This window comes from Caretta caretta, chromosome 1 (genome assembly GCF_965140235.1).
Source record: "Caretta caretta isolate rCarCar2 chromosome 1, rCarCar1.hap1, whole genome shotgun sequence".
NCBI lineage: Eukaryota > Metazoa > Chordata > Testudines > Cheloniidae > Caretta > Caretta caretta.
Window position 1 is genome coordinate 60,620,085 of NC_134206.1, and position 20,684 is coordinate 60,640,768.

General features: G+C 39.1%; 1 protein-coding gene across 8 annotated transcripts in view; it reads left to right on the forward strand.

Moving 5' to 3' along the window:
* ZC3H13 (zinc finger CCCH-type containing 13) overlaps positions 1-19,203 on the forward strand; it is a 55,474-nt gene extending 36,271 nt beyond the window's left edge. For all 8 annotated transcript variants that reach the window (XM_048850564.2, XM_048850594.2, XM_048850574.2 and 5 more), the window contains 8 exons: positions 2,507-3,056; positions 6,130-6,233; positions 6,668-7,654; positions 10,675-11,175; positions 13,952-14,101; positions 14,927-15,127; positions 17,498-17,661; positions 18,710-19,203. In XM_048850564.2, coding sequence (XP_048706521.2) covers positions 2,507-3,056; positions 6,130-6,233; positions 6,668-7,654; positions 10,675-11,175; positions 13,952-14,101; positions 14,927-15,127; positions 17,498-17,661; positions 18,710-18,880 — 2,828 coding nt within the window. In that variant the 3' untranslated portion in view covers positions 18,881-19,203. The remainder of the gene's footprint in view (positions 1-2,506; positions 3,057-6,129; positions 6,234-6,667; positions 7,655-10,674; positions 11,176-13,951; positions 14,102-14,926; positions 15,128-17,497; positions 17,662-18,709) is intronic.
* Positions 19,204-20,684: the final 1,481 nt, after the last annotated feature.

Genomic DNA, 20,684 nt, shown 5'->3' on the forward strand with positions numbered 1-20,684 from the left:
GAGCTTAATTAAAGCAAACTCAGGGTTGAGGGACAGTGAGGAGAATAAATGTAAACTTACAATGAATTTTTGATCTTCAGGGAGCTTTTGATTGTGTTGGATGTGGCCATTGAATCCCAGATGCTGCCTGTGTTCATTCCTTGGCACTACTCTGTCAAGTTTTCTTCTCTCCACAGAGCAGCACAATATGTCATGTCTTCTGTTCCTGTGAAAAGCTCTGGAAGTTTTTCTAACTGCTGCTCTGCTTTAGTTTTTCTTCTACCTTCAATGAAGGATTTTGTTGAACCTAATCCGCAGCTTCCTTCTTGTCCTTAGCCTACGGATTGCAGTCTGAAAGTGTCCCGGACATTGGCAGTTTCTATTTACTTTTTATCTCTATCTCCTTTGCAGTAACCAGCTGATTAAATTATAGTGCAGTTTGAACTTTCATGTCTTATTGAGTCCTAAGTAAAAATCTTAAACTTAGAAGTAAATATAAAGATACCAGTAAAACAAAGGAAATTTATGGGAGGCAAGCCATTTGTTTTAGAGTGAAGTGCATTTCATTAGGGCAATAAATGTTTGTAAGGAGCTCTAATAGAATTAGTCAGGCTTAAGTATCTTTCCTTAGCTCCTATGGTTTTACTTTGCTCTGTTTCTAAAAAAAAAACAAACAAACTGGAGTTTTTCTAACATGAAAATCTTCTCCAAGAGTTAATTTTAAGTACCGATTTACATGATGTTTGAGAAATACTAAGACAGTGCTTTAAAAAGGGAACACATACGAGAAAATTTTACTTCTTCCCAAATGCACTAGGAGTCGTTTTTAATATGGTTTAAAATACAGATTTTCTGGATTAGGTATCATATATTCAGCTAAAACAAATACTTTTAAAGTTAAATCTGATGTTTCGAAACACAAGTATAGTGTTTCAAAGGAGAAAGATGTGAACGTATAGTGCAGTAATTATTAATCCATCCATACCCATGTGTATTTAGCAAATATATACTTCCAGATGTCTGTCGTGTTTCACATTTAAGCATTGTTTGCAGATACTTAATACCACTCCTCATGGCAATACACTGTGGAAAAATAATAGTTTAAACATGAAGAACTTGAATTACAGTGTAGCACTATTGCAATAAGTGGTATTGAAATGATGTGGGCATACCAGCATAAAGAATGTAAATCCTGTATCTGGACCCAAGTTGCCTGAACTAACGATTCATATCCAAAAAATGATTGTTTCGGCCATAGCAGGAAATGTCATTCCTATTTACTTTTAATTTTACCTGGAATCAAGGGAGCATTAAGTCATTATTAATTCACTCGCAGGTGAAAATTGATTAAACTGATGGGAACGTATGTTTTATTGACTCAGTTCTGTTCAAACTCCACATGTACGCCCCTGAAGGATATTCTCTCAATAATGTATGGAGATATGCATTATGTCAGCTTTGCAATAATGGACAAAAAATCAAATCTGCATTTTCCTTTATTCATACAAATGTTTCCTCCACCCCTTTATGTAAAGTCTTTAGCATATGCCGTGGAGGATTTTTCCATTATTCTTTACTAAAATGGAATTAAGATAACAGTATAGTTATTGATGCAAATTAGTTGCAATTTATATCCACTTAAGTGAGATTTAGATGTCTGCAACTATGTATATTTTTTGTTGCTAAGGACCTAGGCATCAGAATTTGTCTTCCTTTCTAGTCTTTCCTCCTCCCCTGCTGCTGCTAATATTCAAGTTAAATAGGGCTTTCCCTGTGATTCTAGACTAGTTATTTCCTATTTACACATGTATTCTTCCCCCATCCATCACCACCAGTTCCTGTGGGCTATGCCTATAACAGCTTTGCATGTGAAGCCGCAAGGAACGTTCGAATGATTTCAGTTCTGATGTTTCCAATATTTCCCCTTGCTTCCTTCTCTTGGTCTGAGTCACCTGAATGATCAGATGATGAGCCACTGGGCCAGTCTGTTTCATATTTTTCTAAGTATTGAAAGTGCTGGCTAGAGGGACCGTAGAACTGAGAATGGATTGAAGTAAAGTAAAATCCTGCATTCTTTAATAGAATGATAAACTTCATTTTAAAATGAGTGTCCGTTTTAAACATCTGTTTAATTGAAATCGTATAGAAAATATCTGATCATGCTCTTGGCAATAGTAGTAGTCAAATGGCAAGCAGATAAAGTTTTGAAATTACTGGGAATAGATTTATACAAAATAAAACCTTTATAGTCATGGTTTGTAGTGACCTTAAGCTTAAGTAGAAAAGACTTAAATTTCTTCATTTTAAAAATATTTCAAGATAGTGCCCTTCCCCTCATGTCATTCAGAACCTTTTCCAGCATTCTGTAAGAAGCTTCTGGTTTATGTTTAATGCAGATATATAGATAGTATCCTTCTACTTTAATAAGAATACAGAAGCTTCTATTCCAATTTTAAATGATTAGTGTACTGTGAGAGGCGTATCCATTTAATTAGTCACTGGCAATGAAACTTGACTTTCTTTACAGATCAAAGACCAAGCTCACCAGTACGGCACCCAGGAAGGAGCGATGATCTTGAGCGTGATGAAAGGAGAGAAGAACGAAGGGTAGACCGGGTTGATGATAGGAGAGATGAAAGGGCCAGGGAGAGGGAACGAGAGAGGGAGAGAGAACGAGAGAGGGAAAGAGAGAGAGACCGGGAGAGGGAGAGAGAAAAGGAAAGAGAACTAGAACGAGATCGTGCCCGAGAACGAGAGAGAGAGAGAGAGCGGGACAAAGACAGAGAACGCGAACGGGACAGAGACCGAGACCATGACAGAGAGAGGGAGAGAGAGCGAGAAAGGGAGAGAGAGAAAGAAAGAGAGCGAGAGAGGGAGGAACGGGAAAGGGAGAGAGAACGAGAGCGAGAGAGAGAACGAGAGCGAGAGAGAGAACGGGGTCGTGACAGGGATAAGGAACGAGAACGTCCGAGAGAATGGGAGGATAAAGAAAAAGGAAGGGATGACCGCAGAGATAAGAGAGAGGATGTCCGAGAAGAAAGGAATACAAGAGATGTCCATGAGGAGAGAAAATCTAAGTAAGTGATTCTGCATGTGATTTATTTTCTCACCAAAAACGTAAAATACCATGCGATCCTTTAATGTTTCATGGTGTAACTGTTTCTGTTTTCATTGTTGTAAACCAGATATTTGCTACGGCACAAGTAGCGGCACCTGCTAGTAGTAGCTTGTAAAGGTTATGTGTTGACGCCAGAGCCCCTAGCAAATCTCTGAGAGTTCACTTTGTCTCATTCAGATGTTACTGTAGCAGATCCTAGGTTGTGGTTGTGTTGAGATTCTTGCTTAAAGGTGAGATGAAACCTCTGTTATGTGAGAATAAGATAGCGTATCCTCCCTAAACTTACAGCATTTACTCTTTAAATACAGAATTAATTTTCTTTAAAAATCTAATTAGTTTAAATAATTAAAAAGTTTAGAAGGATAATATAAATTTTGCACTTAACTTTTTTCTTGATCTTTCTGGCAAATAAATTCTTGATTCTCCATTGGAGTGATCTCTGTGTATTTCCACTTGTAGGATGCACGTCTGAGTTTTGTGAACTGTCTTTAAAGCAGTGCTCAATGGGGCTACAAGACTAACCCCAATCAGTTCTTTATGTAGCCAGCTGTGGATATTGGGATCTTTTCACTGCACTCAAAGCAATTTCTTGGGTTTTATTCAAAGCTCTTTTAATTTCTCATATATTGTTGGGTAGATAGTTTGTAAAGGAAATAGCTTGCACTGTTTCACTTTTAGGACCAGTTCCTCAGCTGTCCCAGCAATACTTCAGTTTCGTGCTCTGGATCAAGCTGCAAATCATCTCCATTCCACTGGCACAATTAAATAGTTTAATGAAAGGGTTAAGTTTATTTGTGCTTTCTTCGGCTATGTCTGTGCTACAAAGGTAAGTCGACCTATGTTAGGTCGACTTAGAGCCACCGCATTAATTATTGCAGTGGCTGATGGCCACACAACCCTCTTTCTGTCAGTGGTGTGTGTCATCACCAGGAGCGCTTCCACTGACTGAAGAGGGGCAATGTGGGGGAGTGAAAGCGAGGGTTCTCAACTCCATGCAGCTCCACACTGCCACCTCAGACTTCTCACCTCAGCACTCCCAGCCAGGAGCAGGGGGCAGCTGCCTCGGGCTTCTCACTTCTGGCGGGGAGATCCACACCCGTAGTTGGGTCAGCTGCCATGCTCCCAGCGAGCAGCCAATGTAAAGAATGCAGGGTCTTCTACACAGATGCTGCATTGCCCTAACTACACTGACATACACCTCTTGTTGAGGTGGTTTTATTGTGTCTGCATACCAGGGGAATTACATCGGCAGGAGAAGCATTTCAGTGTGTTACACCTTCACTGTTTTGTCTACAAAAGTTAAGGCCTCAGTTGCTAGTGCAAAACTGTGGAACTCCCACAGGAACAAAGAATTGCCTCAGACCTTTCCACTTTCCTTTCCAAGTAGAAGGCATGCTTATAGATAAATGCAAATAAACTAGGGCCCAGTTTAACTGTTAGTCTAAGTTAGAGCAATCTCCAAGCAGCTTATACTATGTGAAGTTGCAATAGCCCTCAAGGGCCCATTCTGCATCCAGATGTACAGCTGTATTCAGGCAACCAACCTCTCCTTGACTCTAAATTACCAGTGATTCCAGCGCTCCAGTAGAATCCTGAGCTTTCTGGTCTTTGCAGCCTGAACACCACTTGAGTCATGCAAAGGAGTGGGAACAGGGGCCAGACTCTGGTCCTTTGTTTTTATTTTGGGCCTTCGTCAGATGTGTCTCCAAAGACTTGGACAGGAATGCCAGATTGATTTAAGTGGTATTCATCATGCTGCTCCTTCCTCCTGGAAGTAGATACACACGTCTGTATGTATGTACTTCCTGGGAAAAGCTTTTTTCTCTGGATCATTCTTGGTGTGGAGGGCCATCACACTTGGAACCCAGACCAATAGGCAGTGTGGGTTCTATGCCTTTCTTACCAAGGTGATTTTATAAATATGATCCAGGTCACAAGCAAGAACCTGTTGGTGTATTGGTGCAGAAGACACCTTTGGCACCAAATAGATTTGTTCCTGTGGAACAATGTGTGACTACTCCCACAGTGCCAGGATCTTCCTCAGTGCTAAGAAAGTTAGTTCCACACCCAAAGGCCATTGGGTGTGGGCTCCTTGTTGGCACCATCTCTTCTTCAGCCTCAAGCAGGAACTCCTTTTAAGGTCACTTCTGTGTCATTTTTGGTTGTCTTACCAAGGGCAAGAAAAAGGTCCTAAAGGGTTTTTGGTACTGGAATTCTGAGCATCAGCCTAGAAGAAAGAGGATGAAACATCACTAAGGCTGTGTCTACAGTGCGCACTTTACAGCAGCACTGCTGTGCTACTACATACGTGCCATTGTAAGGTACGCAATGTAGCTGCTCTTTGTCAACAGGAGAGAGCTCTCCCGGTGACAAAATAAAAGCACCCTCAACAAGGTGAAGTAGCTTTGTTAGTGGGCAAGTGTCTCCTGCCGACATGGTGCTGTCTGTACTGGTGCTTTTAGTTGGTAAAACTTTTGTCTGTCAGGGTGTGGTTTTTTCACACCTCTGATCAACAAAAGTTTTACCGACGAAAGTGCAGTGTAGACGTAGCCTAGGAGTTGAAGGCTGGTGTGGCTGAACTGCCCACCATGGTGCTGCAGGTTATGACTGCCCCTCTGGCATAGCCTGTGTTGCTGATTCATAGGATTCTAGGTATCTGTATGGGCTAGTGTGGGACCTTTGTCACAAAAAACATTGATATTAAGATCATCTCAGAAACAATACTTAACAAGGTTGGAAGTTCCCTTTGTCTAAAACACAGTGATCATCTTAAATAATGTTTTGTTTAAAAGTTGGGAACTCTCATCAAGGAAAGTATTTTAAGTATTTGGAGTGCAAACAAAACTGATCTTACTTGAAACTGTATTGCTAATGAAGCTAGAAAATTGTGGGACATCTTTTAGTACCTTGTATTTTGAGAGAGGTACATAGAGTACAGGTGGTGGTTCTGATATTTACAGAGGTGATAAAGAAATACAGCTGTTTTTTTAAAAGGAATCTGCATGGAATTTGCATTTATTTTTCCAATATAGGAAGCGTCACAGAAATGAAAGTAGCCCTAGTCCTCGTCCATCACCCAAGCGCCGCCGTGAACATTCTCCTGACAGCGATACCTACAACAGTGGAGATGATAAAAGTAAGTAGAAGTGGGTTGTCTCTGCCACAGTATATAGGCTAACCTGTAACTATGAAGAAGTTCCTTGCAATCTTAAATAGAAAATGAGGGATTAAGCTTTTCAAAGTGTCATCTCCCTGTTTTTTCATTGTAAGGCTGTTTTTCTTGTTGAGTGGTGGGGCTACATGTTTGACATATTGTTTATTCTATATGCTAATTTTGTTATAATATATTGGTATTGTCCTGGGGCAGCAACCTCAACATTTGTCTTTAAGATGCATATCTATTAAAAGTGGAAAAAATCCATTGATACTCCAGATGTTTAAAAGCTTGAAGAATGTAGCTGGAAATAATGGATTGCTTTGATTGACGCTTCCTTTGGTATGTACAGGATGCACAAAATGTGTATTTTCCCCTTCCTGAACAATAAAAATATATATCTTTTCCACTTGTAGATGAGAAGCACAGGCTGTTAAGTCAGGTTGTGCGACCACAAGAATCCCGATCTCTCAGCCCCACGCACCTTACAGAAGACAGGCAGAGTCGAAAGCCAGAGAGAAAGGAAAGTTCAAGACGTTACGAAGAACCAGAGTTCAAAGAGAGGGTGTCTTCAGGAGATAAGCAGAGAGAACAAACAGAAGTCACTGAAAGCTCACGGACCAGGGTTCAAGAGAGCTTAGGACATCACCCTTCTGAAGAACGAGATGCATCTGATAGAATACATGAGGAGAATAAGAAGAAATCTAAAGTGCAGAAAAAGACCACAAAGAAGAAAAAAGATGATGACATCGGGGTGGAACGGTACACTGAGTCAACTGTAGAGGAGGGCCAGGTCTTTTCACCCAAGAAAATTCCAAAAAAGAAGAATGTTGAGAAGAAGCGTAAGAGGTCAAAGGGTGATTCTGAGGTTTCTGATGAAGAAATTGTCCCGCACCATAAAAAGAAAAAAGGCCCAAGAACTCCCCCTGTAACAACAAAAGAGGAGTTGGTTGAAGCAGTAGCTGAGAAAGCTGTGACAGTAGAAGCTGCTCCAAAAAGAGAAGAGACAACATTTAGTGACTGGTCAGATGAAGATGTTCCAGAACGTGGTGAAATCATTGTTCCAGAAAGAAGCACTGAAGAATCCCACAGGAAAAGCCACAGACTGAGGGGAGACAAGGTAGAAACCCCACATGTTACTATAGAAGATGCACCTCATCGCAAACCTGTGGATCAGAAGCGCAGCAGCAGTCTTGGTAGCAATCGAAGTCATACATCAAGCAGACTTCGATCACCCTCCAATGAATCTGCTCATCGCAGTGGAGATGACCAGACAGGTCGGAAAAGGGTCCTGCACAGCAGCTCCAGGGACAGAGAGAAAAAAAGCTTAGAAATCACTGGGGAACGGAAGTCCAGAATTGATCAGTTGAAACGAGGGGAACCCAGCCGCAGCACGTCTTCAGGTAATAAGATACTGTCCTAACGAGACTGATTTATATCATACTGTGTGAAAGTGAATAGACTCCACTTCCAAATCCTTCTAGCATGGCCTTAAGCTCTTGGTTCATTGGATATGAAAGGAAAAGTCTCTTCTGCCTCCATAACAAAATTAGAGGGAATTGAATATTCCTTCAGATTATGATTTAAAACTCTTGGCATCAATGGGGATGAATTATCCCTTTGCTGAGCCTGGAATATTCAACAAGAAATAGCAATTTATGCTGTAAGGGTTAAAACATATCTGTAGAACTAATTAAACTTTTAAATTAGAAAAGCTCTTATGCTAACACAGAGCACAGTAGTAATTTGATTATATAAAATGTACTTTAAAAATTATAAACAAATAGAAATTAAATTTTAATACTGAAATTATGAAATTATATGCATGAAGTTAAATTTTACATGTTTCAGGGAGCTATGTTCAACATGGTTCCTGAGAGAAATTTGTGGTGAAGTCATTAGGTTGCGGCCCTTAATAGTAAGTTTAATACAAATGAAAATCATCTTTGCCCTGAACCAAAATAATCAGTTGGAACTGAATTGCTTAGCTTTATGCCCGTGGAAAGTGAGAAAAACGGGCAAGAAATTATTTAAGATGTTAGGTCCCTTCATTGGAGAGTTACTGGTCTCATGAAACGAACTGGCTGCTTGAGAGCTCCAGCTTTCTTCTTGCTTCCTGTACTAAATCATACGTAACTTAGCAGTACTGAAAATGCTTTTCACCCACTTGGCAGAAGGGGAACAATTAGATGTTTGCCTGATAGTTATCAGTGGACGTTCTTCCATATGAAAAGAGAGCAGGGAAGAAGTAAGAGCAGCCTGGATGTTGTCAGGACAAAATTGGCATGCTTCTGTGTCCCAAACTCTGATTTATTTTTTAACCTTTTCAGATGGCAGATAATTTTTGTTGACACATAGCAATCTGAGATTGCTGCTGTGGGGTTGAAAGACTTGACCTGACCCCTGACCAGATAGCATTGTTTTTCAAGTCTCTTCCCCCCCGCCCCGTTTGTTTCAGGTAGGCTGTTATATTGAAAAAATTTTCTTGCTCTAGAGGGATGATCTTCAAACTTAATTGCTAAACCATGAACAGAGGATTCAACCCTCTAGGACGTTAAAATATGTCCCCATATTATGTATCCTTATTTTATTTACAGATTCCATTTTAAGGTGAAATCTCCATCAACACCTTCTGTGGTGATGTTTCTGTTGTCCAACTTATTCCCTACAGTCTTCTGATGAAAAAATGTGGCTGTGACTTCCAGTTGTCTCCTCAGGGGTCTGGACAAGCCTCCAGAGTATTCTCCTGCACTTTCTAGTCCAGTTCAGTTCAAATTAGGATAATAATCCTACCAAGCTTCTCCTAAAACGTCTTGATTTAGCATCAAGAAAATACATGGACTTTGTGCCACACTTTTTAAACCTGATGGGTTCAAATATGTAAAGGTTTGCCATAAACAAAAGGAAGTATTTTTTCACACAACACACAGTAAACCTGTGGAACTCCTTGCCAGAGGGTGTTGTGAAGGCAAAGACTATAACAGGGTTCAAAAAAACTAGATAAATTCATGGAGGATAGGGCCATCAATGGCTGTTAGCCAGGATGAGCAGGGATGGTGTTCCTAGCCTCTGTTTGCCAGAAGCTGGGAATGGGCGACAGGGGATGGATCACTTGATGATTACCAGTTCTGTTCATTCCCTCTGGGGCACCTGGTGTTGGCCACTGTCGGAAGACAGGATACTGGGCTAGATGGACCTTTGGTCTGACCTAGTAGGGCCATTCTTATGTTCTTATAGTAAGATACTGTCAAGAACACAAATATACCCATATGAAAACATTTCAAAATAAACAGCATTTACACATACTAATTAAAGTTATGGATCTTTAAATACAATAACAAGCTTTATGTAGGTGATGGTTTCCTTTAAGTGATACTGGACACAGTGGAATATTTGTTTTAAACTTTCAATTGTTTTGCAGAGAATTGGGCAGCGGTTACTTGGTCCTCTGTCTCTATCCTGTACTCTTGTTGCTGGGCAGTGGTTATGTGTGATGGCCTGACAATACTGTCGGCCTTTCTACTGGGTCTTTAACTTCAGTGGGGGAAGAAAGCTGGTAGCTCTTAGTTAATAAACATGTCAATCTTCATAACTTGCACATGCCTAGGACTTTTCATTTAAAGATTGTTGAGGGCAGGTAAGGAATGTATAGAAAATATTTTCACCCGCTGTGGAAATATGGCCATGTCTGTTTGAACAAAGCTGTTTTAACATTTCATGCAGTGCTACAAAGTACTTCTTGTAAGTGAAGAATAGTCTCTGAATGGAATTGCAAGGAGAAATTAGGCAGAAACCATTGCTTGATTTGAAATGGTTGATGATTACAAGTGATCAGATAATTGGTTTTCCTCTTTTATGGGTTAGAATGCACCCTCCACCAACACACTATTTCCTAAAACCATGCTGAAGAATTGGTTCAGTACTGACTCAAGGGGGAAATGCGAAATTCTTGCCACAGTTTGGTATATCCTGGAGGGCCCCAGTCAAATGTCAATCCACATCTTGATTTAAATTGACATATGATGGCATTACAGAACAAGTTTATTTGCCAACCATGGCTTTACTGGATTTCAAAATGGCAAATTTTCAAAATGTTGACACTTGTTTTCCCTCCTTTTGTTTCACATACAAAATACAGAAATGCCTACAGTTTGATTTTAAAGAAGCAGTTTTTAGCTTTTGAAAAATGTTTCCGGGGGGGAGGGGTTAATTAAGAGAGAAGTCATGCCCTTGAATAAGGTCAAATACATAGAGGTGATTTTTGTGAAGAAATCTTCATTCTGTGGTGTTCTTGCACTCAAAGGTCTGTTTTGACATCAGAGTTTGTAAAAATGTTATGTTTGATATTTTTGTCTGTTTTGATACAGATAAATGTGTACTGCATTCATTTGCTACAGTCATGTCTCTTTAATATTTTATTCAGATCGTCAAGATTCAAGAAGCCACAGTTCACGAAGAAGTTCTCCTGAATCAGATCGTCAGGTCCATTCCAGATCTGGGTCCTTTGATAGCCGGGAGAGGCTTCAAGAACGAGATAGACATGATCACGATCGTGAACGAGACAGAGAAAGGAGGGATGTAAGGCAGAGAGAATGGGACCGGGATGTAGATAAAGACTGGCCACGGAATCGTGACAGAATCAGAGAGCGAGAGAGGGAAAAAAGAAGAGACTTGGACAGGGAAAGAGAGAGACAACTTCCTGATACTGCTGAAAGAGACAGAGACAGGGACAGAACTCTTGACATTTCTTCTCAAACAGAGACAAAGCGCAATGAACCAAAACTGGACAGGGATCATGAAAAGGAATCTGATGGGGTTTGCCGGGACACTACAGCTTTGGAGAAGGAAAGGACAGAAAAAGACTTGGGAACTTCACAAGGATTTGAAGATGGAAATGAAGCTGAGAAAGTGGAGAGCTTAGAAGGTGAGATGTTCTGGAACAGAAACTAGTGTGTCAATTATTTTACTCCTTCCCCTTTTAACATAACATCGAACTACAGCATATCAGAATAATTTTCCACTGAAAGGTCACTCTCTGATATGCAGATTGGCTCCAGCTTTTCCACTGTAGAAACAGGTACCCTGAGACATAAACCCTATGAGTAGCTTTTTTAGCATGTGTTTCGTTAATTGTGTACTTCCAAAGCAGCCTTGAGACAAATAAACATAAATGAGACCTAATTTGCTTAGGCACCATATTTCTGAATAGTCAGGTGGTTTAAAGAACAAAAATTCCCTTTTCTTCATCACCCCCTTACACTATTAGCCTTTTTGTCAGTGTGGGAGTGGCAGCTAAGGAGGATATTGGTAAGAAGAGTTAAAACGGAAAACTGTAGAGAAATAGAAAGCAGTTTAGGAGAAGAAAATTGAGTCTTATTTTCCTACATTTTTTAAAAAAATGTTGCATCATTAAAGGGTAATACTTGTGATGTCTCAGTCTTGCTATTTTTTCCCACAGAGCCAGTTGCCGGAGAACTGATGATGGTACAATTTTAAGATGTGTATAGTTCTTAGCATATAGATCAATAGGTCTTGTCCAGGAATAACTTCAGAAAAGTAATTTTATTCAACACAAATAAAATTTGCGAGTTTTTCTGGCTCTGAAAAAATATGTGCTTTGGTTTAAGAAACAAGGTAACATAGACATGGGCGAACACTTCAGGCGAAAACTACGTTTAAAACCCACTGAGGAAGAGCTGAACTAAGTCGCTTGAGTCTGGCACTTATCTAAGAGAGATTGAATTGTCTGGTCCATTATGAAGCAGGGAAAAATTCCATAACCTATTTGGAAAATCTAAAAGAACAAGCACAAATTTGTGACTGAATAAGAAACTGTATTCTCAGTGCATGTCTCTGACATTCAATAAATTCTTCCTGCTACGTTTATATTGTCCATACCTTCTCCCAAAGGATCACATACTTTCCTTCCCTAATTATTTTGTCACTCAGTTTTTCCTGATTGTATTGTGTTCTTTTTAGCAGTCTGAAATCTGTTTGTTTATATTTACCTTTTTAATTATAGCACAGTTTTAATTTGTGTGTGTCAAGGAAAAGAGATAAATTAATTCACTTCCAGTAATTCAAAGCAAAATATTTCTTAAAATGGGAGCTAAAACAAAAGGGTGATGCACATTCTTTCTCCTATTCTTTCTACTGATTATTACCTAAGAACTTTGGTGGTTAGGTTTGCATTATGGCTCATGCACATTTTGTGTGCCACATATGTTGTTTCATAAGGAGGTCATTCGATTTTTGAAAATCAGAAAATATCTGCTTTACTCAAGCATGTAGTTGAGAAAAAATGTGAACGGCTGTGTTCAGTAGTACAGTATTAAGAGGGTCTATTAGAAAATAGAGGATGTATCATGAAAATCTGGAGTTTGTTACATAAGTTTTGACACTGAAAATTATGATGAGATCCAGAGTGAAATTTAGTGTAGATTCTAAAATTTCCCTTTCGAGAGAAAAGAGACTGTGTCTTAATACAACTTTCAACTCTGTTGTTGGTGCAGCACCAGCTGTCTTTCTGTTTAGGCTACAGTCATTGTGTATAGGCCTAACATAAAATGTGTGAGGATTTAATTACTTAGTTATGATTTTGTGTTGAACGTTTAATGTGTTTGCGTCAAGTGAAGACTTTAGTGATTCCAGAGATGCTGTACTCCCTGCAAAGCGGTGACAGGTGTTCTGAGTAGTTAATTTACACTCTTACTATTGTCTTTCCCGGAGTTTTCTGCATTGATTTATAATTTTTTAATTTATCAAGGGCAAGCAAACTATACCCTTGGGTGTAGCTTCCACACACACAGAGTTTCGCTTCTGGGCGAGGAAGAGAGGTGGCAGTATTTCTGCTACACTCTGCAAGGAGAGGGTATCTGTACATTCCAGCTCTTTCTTGATCAGAGTCCTGCTGGCAGAGGCCGCTCACTCAGTGGATTGAATCAGTACATCTCCTAGGTGCCCAGATCCAGAAAGTCTACTCCTGCTTGTCGATGCTGTCTTTGAGGTGACTTACGGAGTAGATGACCACCAGTTGGCTGTACACATCCTTATCTGGATTGTGGGTGCCCATCTGGAGTGTGGGTTGCATGTGGGCTGTGCTGGTGAATTACTGCTTTGGGTGGGCTTTCAATCCCAGAGGAGGGGCACAGTCCCAGCCATTTCTCCATGGGCTGCAAGATGACATAAGTTATTGTAATTATGACATCAGTGTGGTGTTTCTAATTCAAAGGATAGAATTTAGGGGTGATGTGTAGGGTAGTATTATTTGTTTGCAAATTATCAAACAAGCAAAACAGAGACTAAGAGAACCTGGTGTAACCGTCTTCAAGCTCCTTTCTACACTTCCCAGAAAGGGGCTTGAAAGTGTAAGATACACACACCTACCTTCATGAAACTTGCACCACTTTCTATATTCCTTTTAACCCTATTGACACTGAGTATGCATGCTGCCTAACATTGCACAAGTAGAAATTCACTTGAGCCAGGTTAAATTCAAGGGTTTATTATCTGTCAGGTGTAAAAAATTATTTGACCACCCGCAGAACTGAACAGCTTCTATCAATGTTGAATGTGCTTCCACAAGAAAGCTATCAGGTTTATTTGCTCAAGCCTATACATGCAGTAGCCTAGTTATCAGGATGCTGAAATGTTAAAAAAATACTGTTTTTTAAGCTTGCAGTGCATGTCTGTTTCTGTAGGAGGAGAAGATGAGTCCAAGATAGATGATGTGCAGTCACTGGGATCTGCTGCTGGAGAATATGAGCCAATCAGTGATGATGAACTAGATGAAATTCTGGCAGATGATGCTGAAAAGAGGGAGGATCAACAGGAGGATGAGAAGATGCCAGGTAAAATATATATAGTAAATCCCTTTTTACTAGCAGTTGAATGCAAAAATTGGACCAGCTGACTCAACGATAAGTATCTTTGTATCCCATTCATTATTATTACTAGGGAACTGGTGTGTTTGAAAGGGACATGAAATTTTAGAGATACTGTAATGGTTCCAAGATTCATATTTTTCAATGTATCTTAATGAATTGAATGCCTATCAACCTACCCAATGTAGGAAAGGCATTTCATACTAAATCCTGTGGGATATGTTCATGCTGGCTACAACATACCTGCTATGTTAGACAAAAACACCGCTCCAGTTCTGTCCAGTAAATCACATGTCTCCTTAAAGAGCAGATATGTTTTATTGCCTGCACCAATGCTGCAGCAGAGAATAGTAGCCAAAGGTCTAATCAGTTAATTGGTCTAATACACCAATCAGTTAAATATTTTAAATCAGGTCCATTGTAGTGTGTTCTTAGTTTTATTATGATTTCTATGCCTACTGAAGTGACTATTTCCAGACCCGCAGATTCAGCAGAGCCTAAGCAGTCGCTTCATCAGGAGGTTTCAAGAATATTAAAAACAGAAATTGGGTTTTCTTTTTAAATACAAACAGGAGACCTAGATTTTGGAGGAATCCCTTAATCCAGTTTACCACCACCATCTTGAGTTTGACACCACAATCTTAATTCTGAAATATGAAAGAATTCACCTTTTGAGAGGGCTTCTGAACAATGTTCAGCTGATTTATACTACCTTCAAGCCGCCAGATGAAGCTAGCCATTCATAATAAGGGATGACTGTGATAGCTCATTCTCCATTGTATCTTTTTGCAGATCCTGTTGATGTCATAGATGTGGATTGGTCCAGTCTTATGCCAAAGCAGCCAAAAGAGCCACGGGAGCCTGGGGCGGCACTCTTAAAATTCACACCATGTGCTGTTATGTTGAGAGTTGGCATTTCCAAACGACTTGCAGGCCCTGAACTCTTCACCAAAATTAAAGAAACCTGCCAGAGAGTTTTAGAAAAACCTAAAGGTAATTCTGTTTCCCTCTGGGATAAAATGCCATTTCAGGATTAGTAAAGTAACAAAGCCCTAGATGGGATGATTTAGTTGGGGTTGGTCCTGCTTTGAGCAGGGGTTTGGACTAGATGACCTCCTGAGGTCTCTTCCAATCCTAATCTTCTATGAGTCTATAAAGTGACTTTGAAAAGAATGAACTAGTAAGCATTTTAGTTTCAAGACGCACATAGATATTATGTTGATACTTGCCGGTATAGGTGTATATTTGTATTATTGTAGTGGCTCCATTGATTTAGGTTGATTTGTGTTTACTTTTTCACCTATTCATATCCATGGATCTCTTGCTTCCATCAGTGAATTGAAGTACAAAAGGAAGAAAACCACTTTTGGGATTCTCGTTTGCTTATCCATTTTCTAGCAAGTGCTGGAATTTAATTCTCTAGTCTTTAGTTGTTTCCTCCCCATCTACTATTTACAACTGTTTCTTCTTAGGACCCAGGTCTCAGCAACAGTCTCTTTGAGCAACAGCATCTGGTACCTTGGCAGACTCCACAGGCTGGTTACAGGCTGGCTTTGAAGTTGCCTGTTGGTCTGTCATTTACTTGAGTTCCTGATTAGCCATCTGGATTGTCTTGGCAACTTCATTGTTATTTTCTTTGACCCATCCTTGATTCTGAGTACCTTTTTATTTCTACCTTGTCTGAAAAATGTCCTGCTCAGCTTGGTCAAAAGATCACTCTGTAAGTGGATTAAAAAAATGTATCCTCATGCCCTGTATGCATTCTGCCTAGATTTCTGCATTAGCCTTCGAACCTTTATCCGTTAGACTTGTCCCAGGTCTCTTGCTTTTTACAGTGCCATATGTGAGGCTTCATGTAAAATGCTCATGCTCTCTGCCAAGCACCAAATAAAACAGTTTTGATATCTAGATGTCACTGAATTGTACCTAAGGCCATGCTTTTTTTCTGTAGTATGTCACATTATACTTTGTAACTCAAGTTTTTTGATCACACTGTTATGCTTTAATATGTTATCCTTTTGTTTTTACATTAATCAGAGGTGAGTTTGGATATGTCCTCTCCTTTTTATTCTTCGATGGATGGCAATGTTATCTGGGTTAGAGGTTGTGACCTGGAAAAGAGTAGAAGGAAGCTCAGGTCCAAATCCACACTTCTCTGTGATTCCCCCAACAAAAAGCAGTGGCAATGGGTCTGGCCTCCTCTGCTGCAGCTGCCCACTGACACTTCTGGCAGAGATATTCTTCAGAATATAGAGGAAGTATTAATGCTTCCATTCCAAATAGCATTAGCAGGATAGTTTTTTGGGGGTGGGAGACACTCCTAGGAAGAGTGTGGTGGTTAGAATATCTATTTCCTAACTTGTTCTCCATGTTTCCCGGGCACCCTTTTGCAGAGGGAGATGTGGCAACTGCACTAGGGAAAGGGGAAATAATTTTATTAAGGTGATGTTGAAGTAAAAAGAAAACGGTACAGAGTTTAAGCATAGAAGTTTCTGGTTGTCAGGGAATAAGGTACAGATTATCAAGGGGTGTGAAACTCGGTTTAGGAATGGGTGGCGTAAGGAATACATAATCCGCAATCTCCCCAAAAAGTTTAACGGGTCAAAGTACAGACATTGAAATATGAGGATATGTTGTTCATATAATGGCTATGTTCAGATGTGGAGTATAATGAGTGGATACGATGATGAGGATGGATTTAGCATTAACAGGATAGTTTTTTGGGGGTGGGAGAGACTCCTAGGAAAAGTGTGCTGGTTAGAATATCTATTTCCTGACTTGTTCTCTATGGGCACCCTTTTGCAGAGGGAGATGTGGCAACTGCACTAGGGAAAGGGGAAATATTGTACATCTCACATCTGTTTAGCTACATCTGGCCCATTTTGATGGTGATGTCATACACAAAAGGGGAACATAGGACTTTGATTAATGCCAACTTTGAACCCCCTTGTCTTCACACCCACTCATCTGATCATCGAGGAAGCCCATTCTTCCGTTCTAGAGCTGTGCCCAAGTTTTTAACCCTTAGTTATGACTGCCATCATAATCCTTTCTCTACAGTGCTGAAGGTGAAAAGCACACTCATTCTAGACTCTTCTATTTAATGCTGCTCCACCAATCAGTGGAAAGGGTGAAGTGAGGAACTGTTGTTTGTATTCTTCTCAGAGGCCAAGAGTCACCTTGTCTCCTATTTCCTCCAACACTGAATTCAACTTTAGGCAAGAATTTAGAAATAATACGTGACCAGGGAGTCTATAAATCACATGTGAGAATTTTTAACTTCACCAAATTCACTCTTCTGTGGGACAAAATATTTCACAGTCGGCAAAGTTATTCTTATATATGCTGATCATCTCTTTGTAGATGCAGAAAATTTGTTTGAACATGAACTTGGGGCCCTGAACATGGCTGCATTACTGCGAAAAGAAGAGAGAGCAGGTCTTCTTAGTAACCTTGGTCCTTGCTGTAAAGCCCTGTGCTTTAGAAGGGATTCTGCAATTCGCAAGCAGCTAGTGAAAAATGAAAAGGCAAGTGCATGGATTACATAAAGCATACAAAATATAAGAACATGAATTGTCTTTGCCTTCAAAATATTTCTACAACGATATAACTTTTTCTTCTGATATAGTTCACATGTCATTGCTGACATCTTTCTGTTCTCACCCCCTTCCATGCACAAATAATGAGACTTGGGAGAATTTGATTAGTTTTTCATAATTTCAGTGGATAATATCAATGTTTGTATTTAAGCATTTTTTCAATTTGTATTGATTTAAATTTTCACAGTTGTGCAAAATTAAGGGAGTGGTCAGGTCAAATTGTATTTGGCAGCAGATGTTGACGTTCACAAAGTTGAAGTTTTATAACTGTTAAAACACAGGTTGTCAACCTCACATGTCAAAACATACTAAATGAATATTCTTAAATCAAAGTGACTTCTCAAGCAGCTTTTTTTCTTACTTTTCCTATTTGTACATTTTGATTATTGATGGAAATATTTTTTCATCTGTATGTATGTGGTAAAATCAATGTTTACTGACTAAAATGTAATGGAGGACGGGCTTCCATTGGTATTAAGTGGTCATGGGGTTTTTATTTTACTTTAGCGTAAGACATTAATTTGAGATGTGTGACTAGGGGTGGGTGCTCCCTCATATGCTAGATTTGAATTAAATTCCGGGAACACTCTTTTGTAAAGGTAAAATATATAAATTAAAATAATTTAAAGATGTGGTTGCAGGGATGGTTTTTGAATAATCCCTTGATGTCTTTGGATTCTATGAGCTTTTGTACAAATAGTGTTTTTAAAAGTATAGTTTTCTAGTTTAGGAATATTACTGAATATTTGTTCCTGTAAAATATTTTCTCTAAGGATTTGTCAGTTGTCACATGCTGAATTAGGTGTCCTGACTTTGCATGTCAATAGAAAAGGCAAAATTACTATTAGAATCAATGCCAGGAGGAACCATTTCCAAGAATATATGGTTATTTATTTAATTATTGAGGATATTTGAGTCTAACATCTCAGCTCACTTGTCAAAAAGCCACTAATTTTTCTTTCTTCAATCCAAACAGGGCACAACAAAACAAACTTACACGAATTCCCCAGTAGTAGACAGTGACTTGTTAAGGTTGAGTCTACGATTATTTAAACGCAAGACTGTGTGCCAAGGTCCTGGGCAGGAAAAAACAGAAGATACTAAACTTCCACAGCCAAATATCCAGCAGGAAGTATGTGTGTCTTAAGCCAGTATCCACTTTGGAACTCCTAGTTTATCTCCCATCAGTAATGTTGATATTTATAGCTTTTGAACTTTTTGATTTGGTTGGAAAGCAGCTGTAAGACATGGGACAAAAGACTGTTTTTACAGGTAATTCTGTTATGTGTTTGGAGGGAATAACTAATAGTAAAAATACAAAGATCTTTGTTTTCAGGTCATTTCAACTTTTATAACATTGAATCTTACACTGTAACACATACCTGTTTTATGCATCAAGTGTAATAATTTCAAGGTGTCCATTTTTAGAAGTCTATTGCATCACCTGATATTAAAGGAGGAAGAAAACTGTCTGTGTATCTTTTTTTTCTCCATTCTGAAATCATTTTTTGTGGGACCAGTAATTTATATATTATTGCAGATACTTAAAAACAATGTGACCATCAACGTGAAATCAAATTCAGCTTTTTTTAGGTAGCTCTGCATAAAGGCAACCATTTTGTATGCTTTCCTAGTATGCAGGCATCCAGCTCTGTTATGCACACAAAATGCTAATAGTGTACCTTTTAGAGAATCATGTTATTTTTTTAAAGAAAATATGCAGCTTTGTTGTATGCATACATATAGGTATATTTATACCTGTATAGGGTATGCCTTTGCATAAGTTTTACAATATTGGTTTTATGCTCATTAAACTAAAACGTGGCCCATATAAAACTTACGTTCTTTCTATCTCTCTCACGTTAACATTTTTGGAATGGCTTATATTACTTTAATTCTGTTGAGGTCTTCCCTACGTGTTTTATAAGCTATTAATCTCTTTTTATGATTTAATGTGTATTTTAAACACACACCAGTAGTTTAAACTGAGCAAGAGTTAACGTACCTGTTCTGTCTAGGCGTTAAAAGTGCTCTAGCTTATTTTATAGCTACAAGGCAACCTTTGAGCTGAATGTATTAAATCATAGCTTCCAATTGTGTTAAAGCCTATTTTAATTTCCTTTTCCAAAACACACATGTTTCATTACTAAAACAGTCTTGTTTAAGACTGCAGTACACAAAATAGATTCACTGTTTGGTCTGTAATTACAATGAACTTTCTTTATTCATCTTCTTTGTAAAACAGTCAGAGTCTATATACACATTGAACGTGTAGAAGAATATATTTCACTTTGCCCTATAAACAATGCAAAATAGAGTAGGTTTGATGGACTAGTGGTGGAGTGTTTCACTCAGTAGCTGTTTGAATTTAGGGCCAAATGCAGCACTGATATATACCCTCATCTAATGGCACTGAATTCAACCCTAGTAATCAAGTATGCTCTTTTGCTTCCAGTGTGACAAGAAATGTGAGTGCTGTGGAGAGGCTTTGCTCTGCCTGTGAATGTAGAAGTGCATTACAGTGCTCTGCAGGAAACCTGGATGCTTTGGTAGTAGCAGTAAGGGACTCTGAAAAAAGTTCTATGCAACGCACTTGCACAGTCATTGCAACAACAGGCTCCAAAAAGTGATGTGAACGTGTTTATAGGTGGGGAAGTCCTCTGGTTTTGGAGAACATAAGAGTTGCCAGGAATCCTGTCTGAGAGAGGCCAATTCAGAATATAAATTATAAAACCCTCATGGTGCATTTAGCTAATTTTACAATAGTTTAGGGAAGGGGAATTTCACTTCTGTCCTACATCCTGAACCATTCCTAATGTTATCAGGGATTGCATCAAGAATAGCTTCTCACCTTTCATGAGACTAGCTGTTCCAAGGAACCATTTTTTTATGGCATTACAAACTGTTTTTGCTAATTTGTGTCCTGAAGTGACATTTCTGTAGCTGAAGTG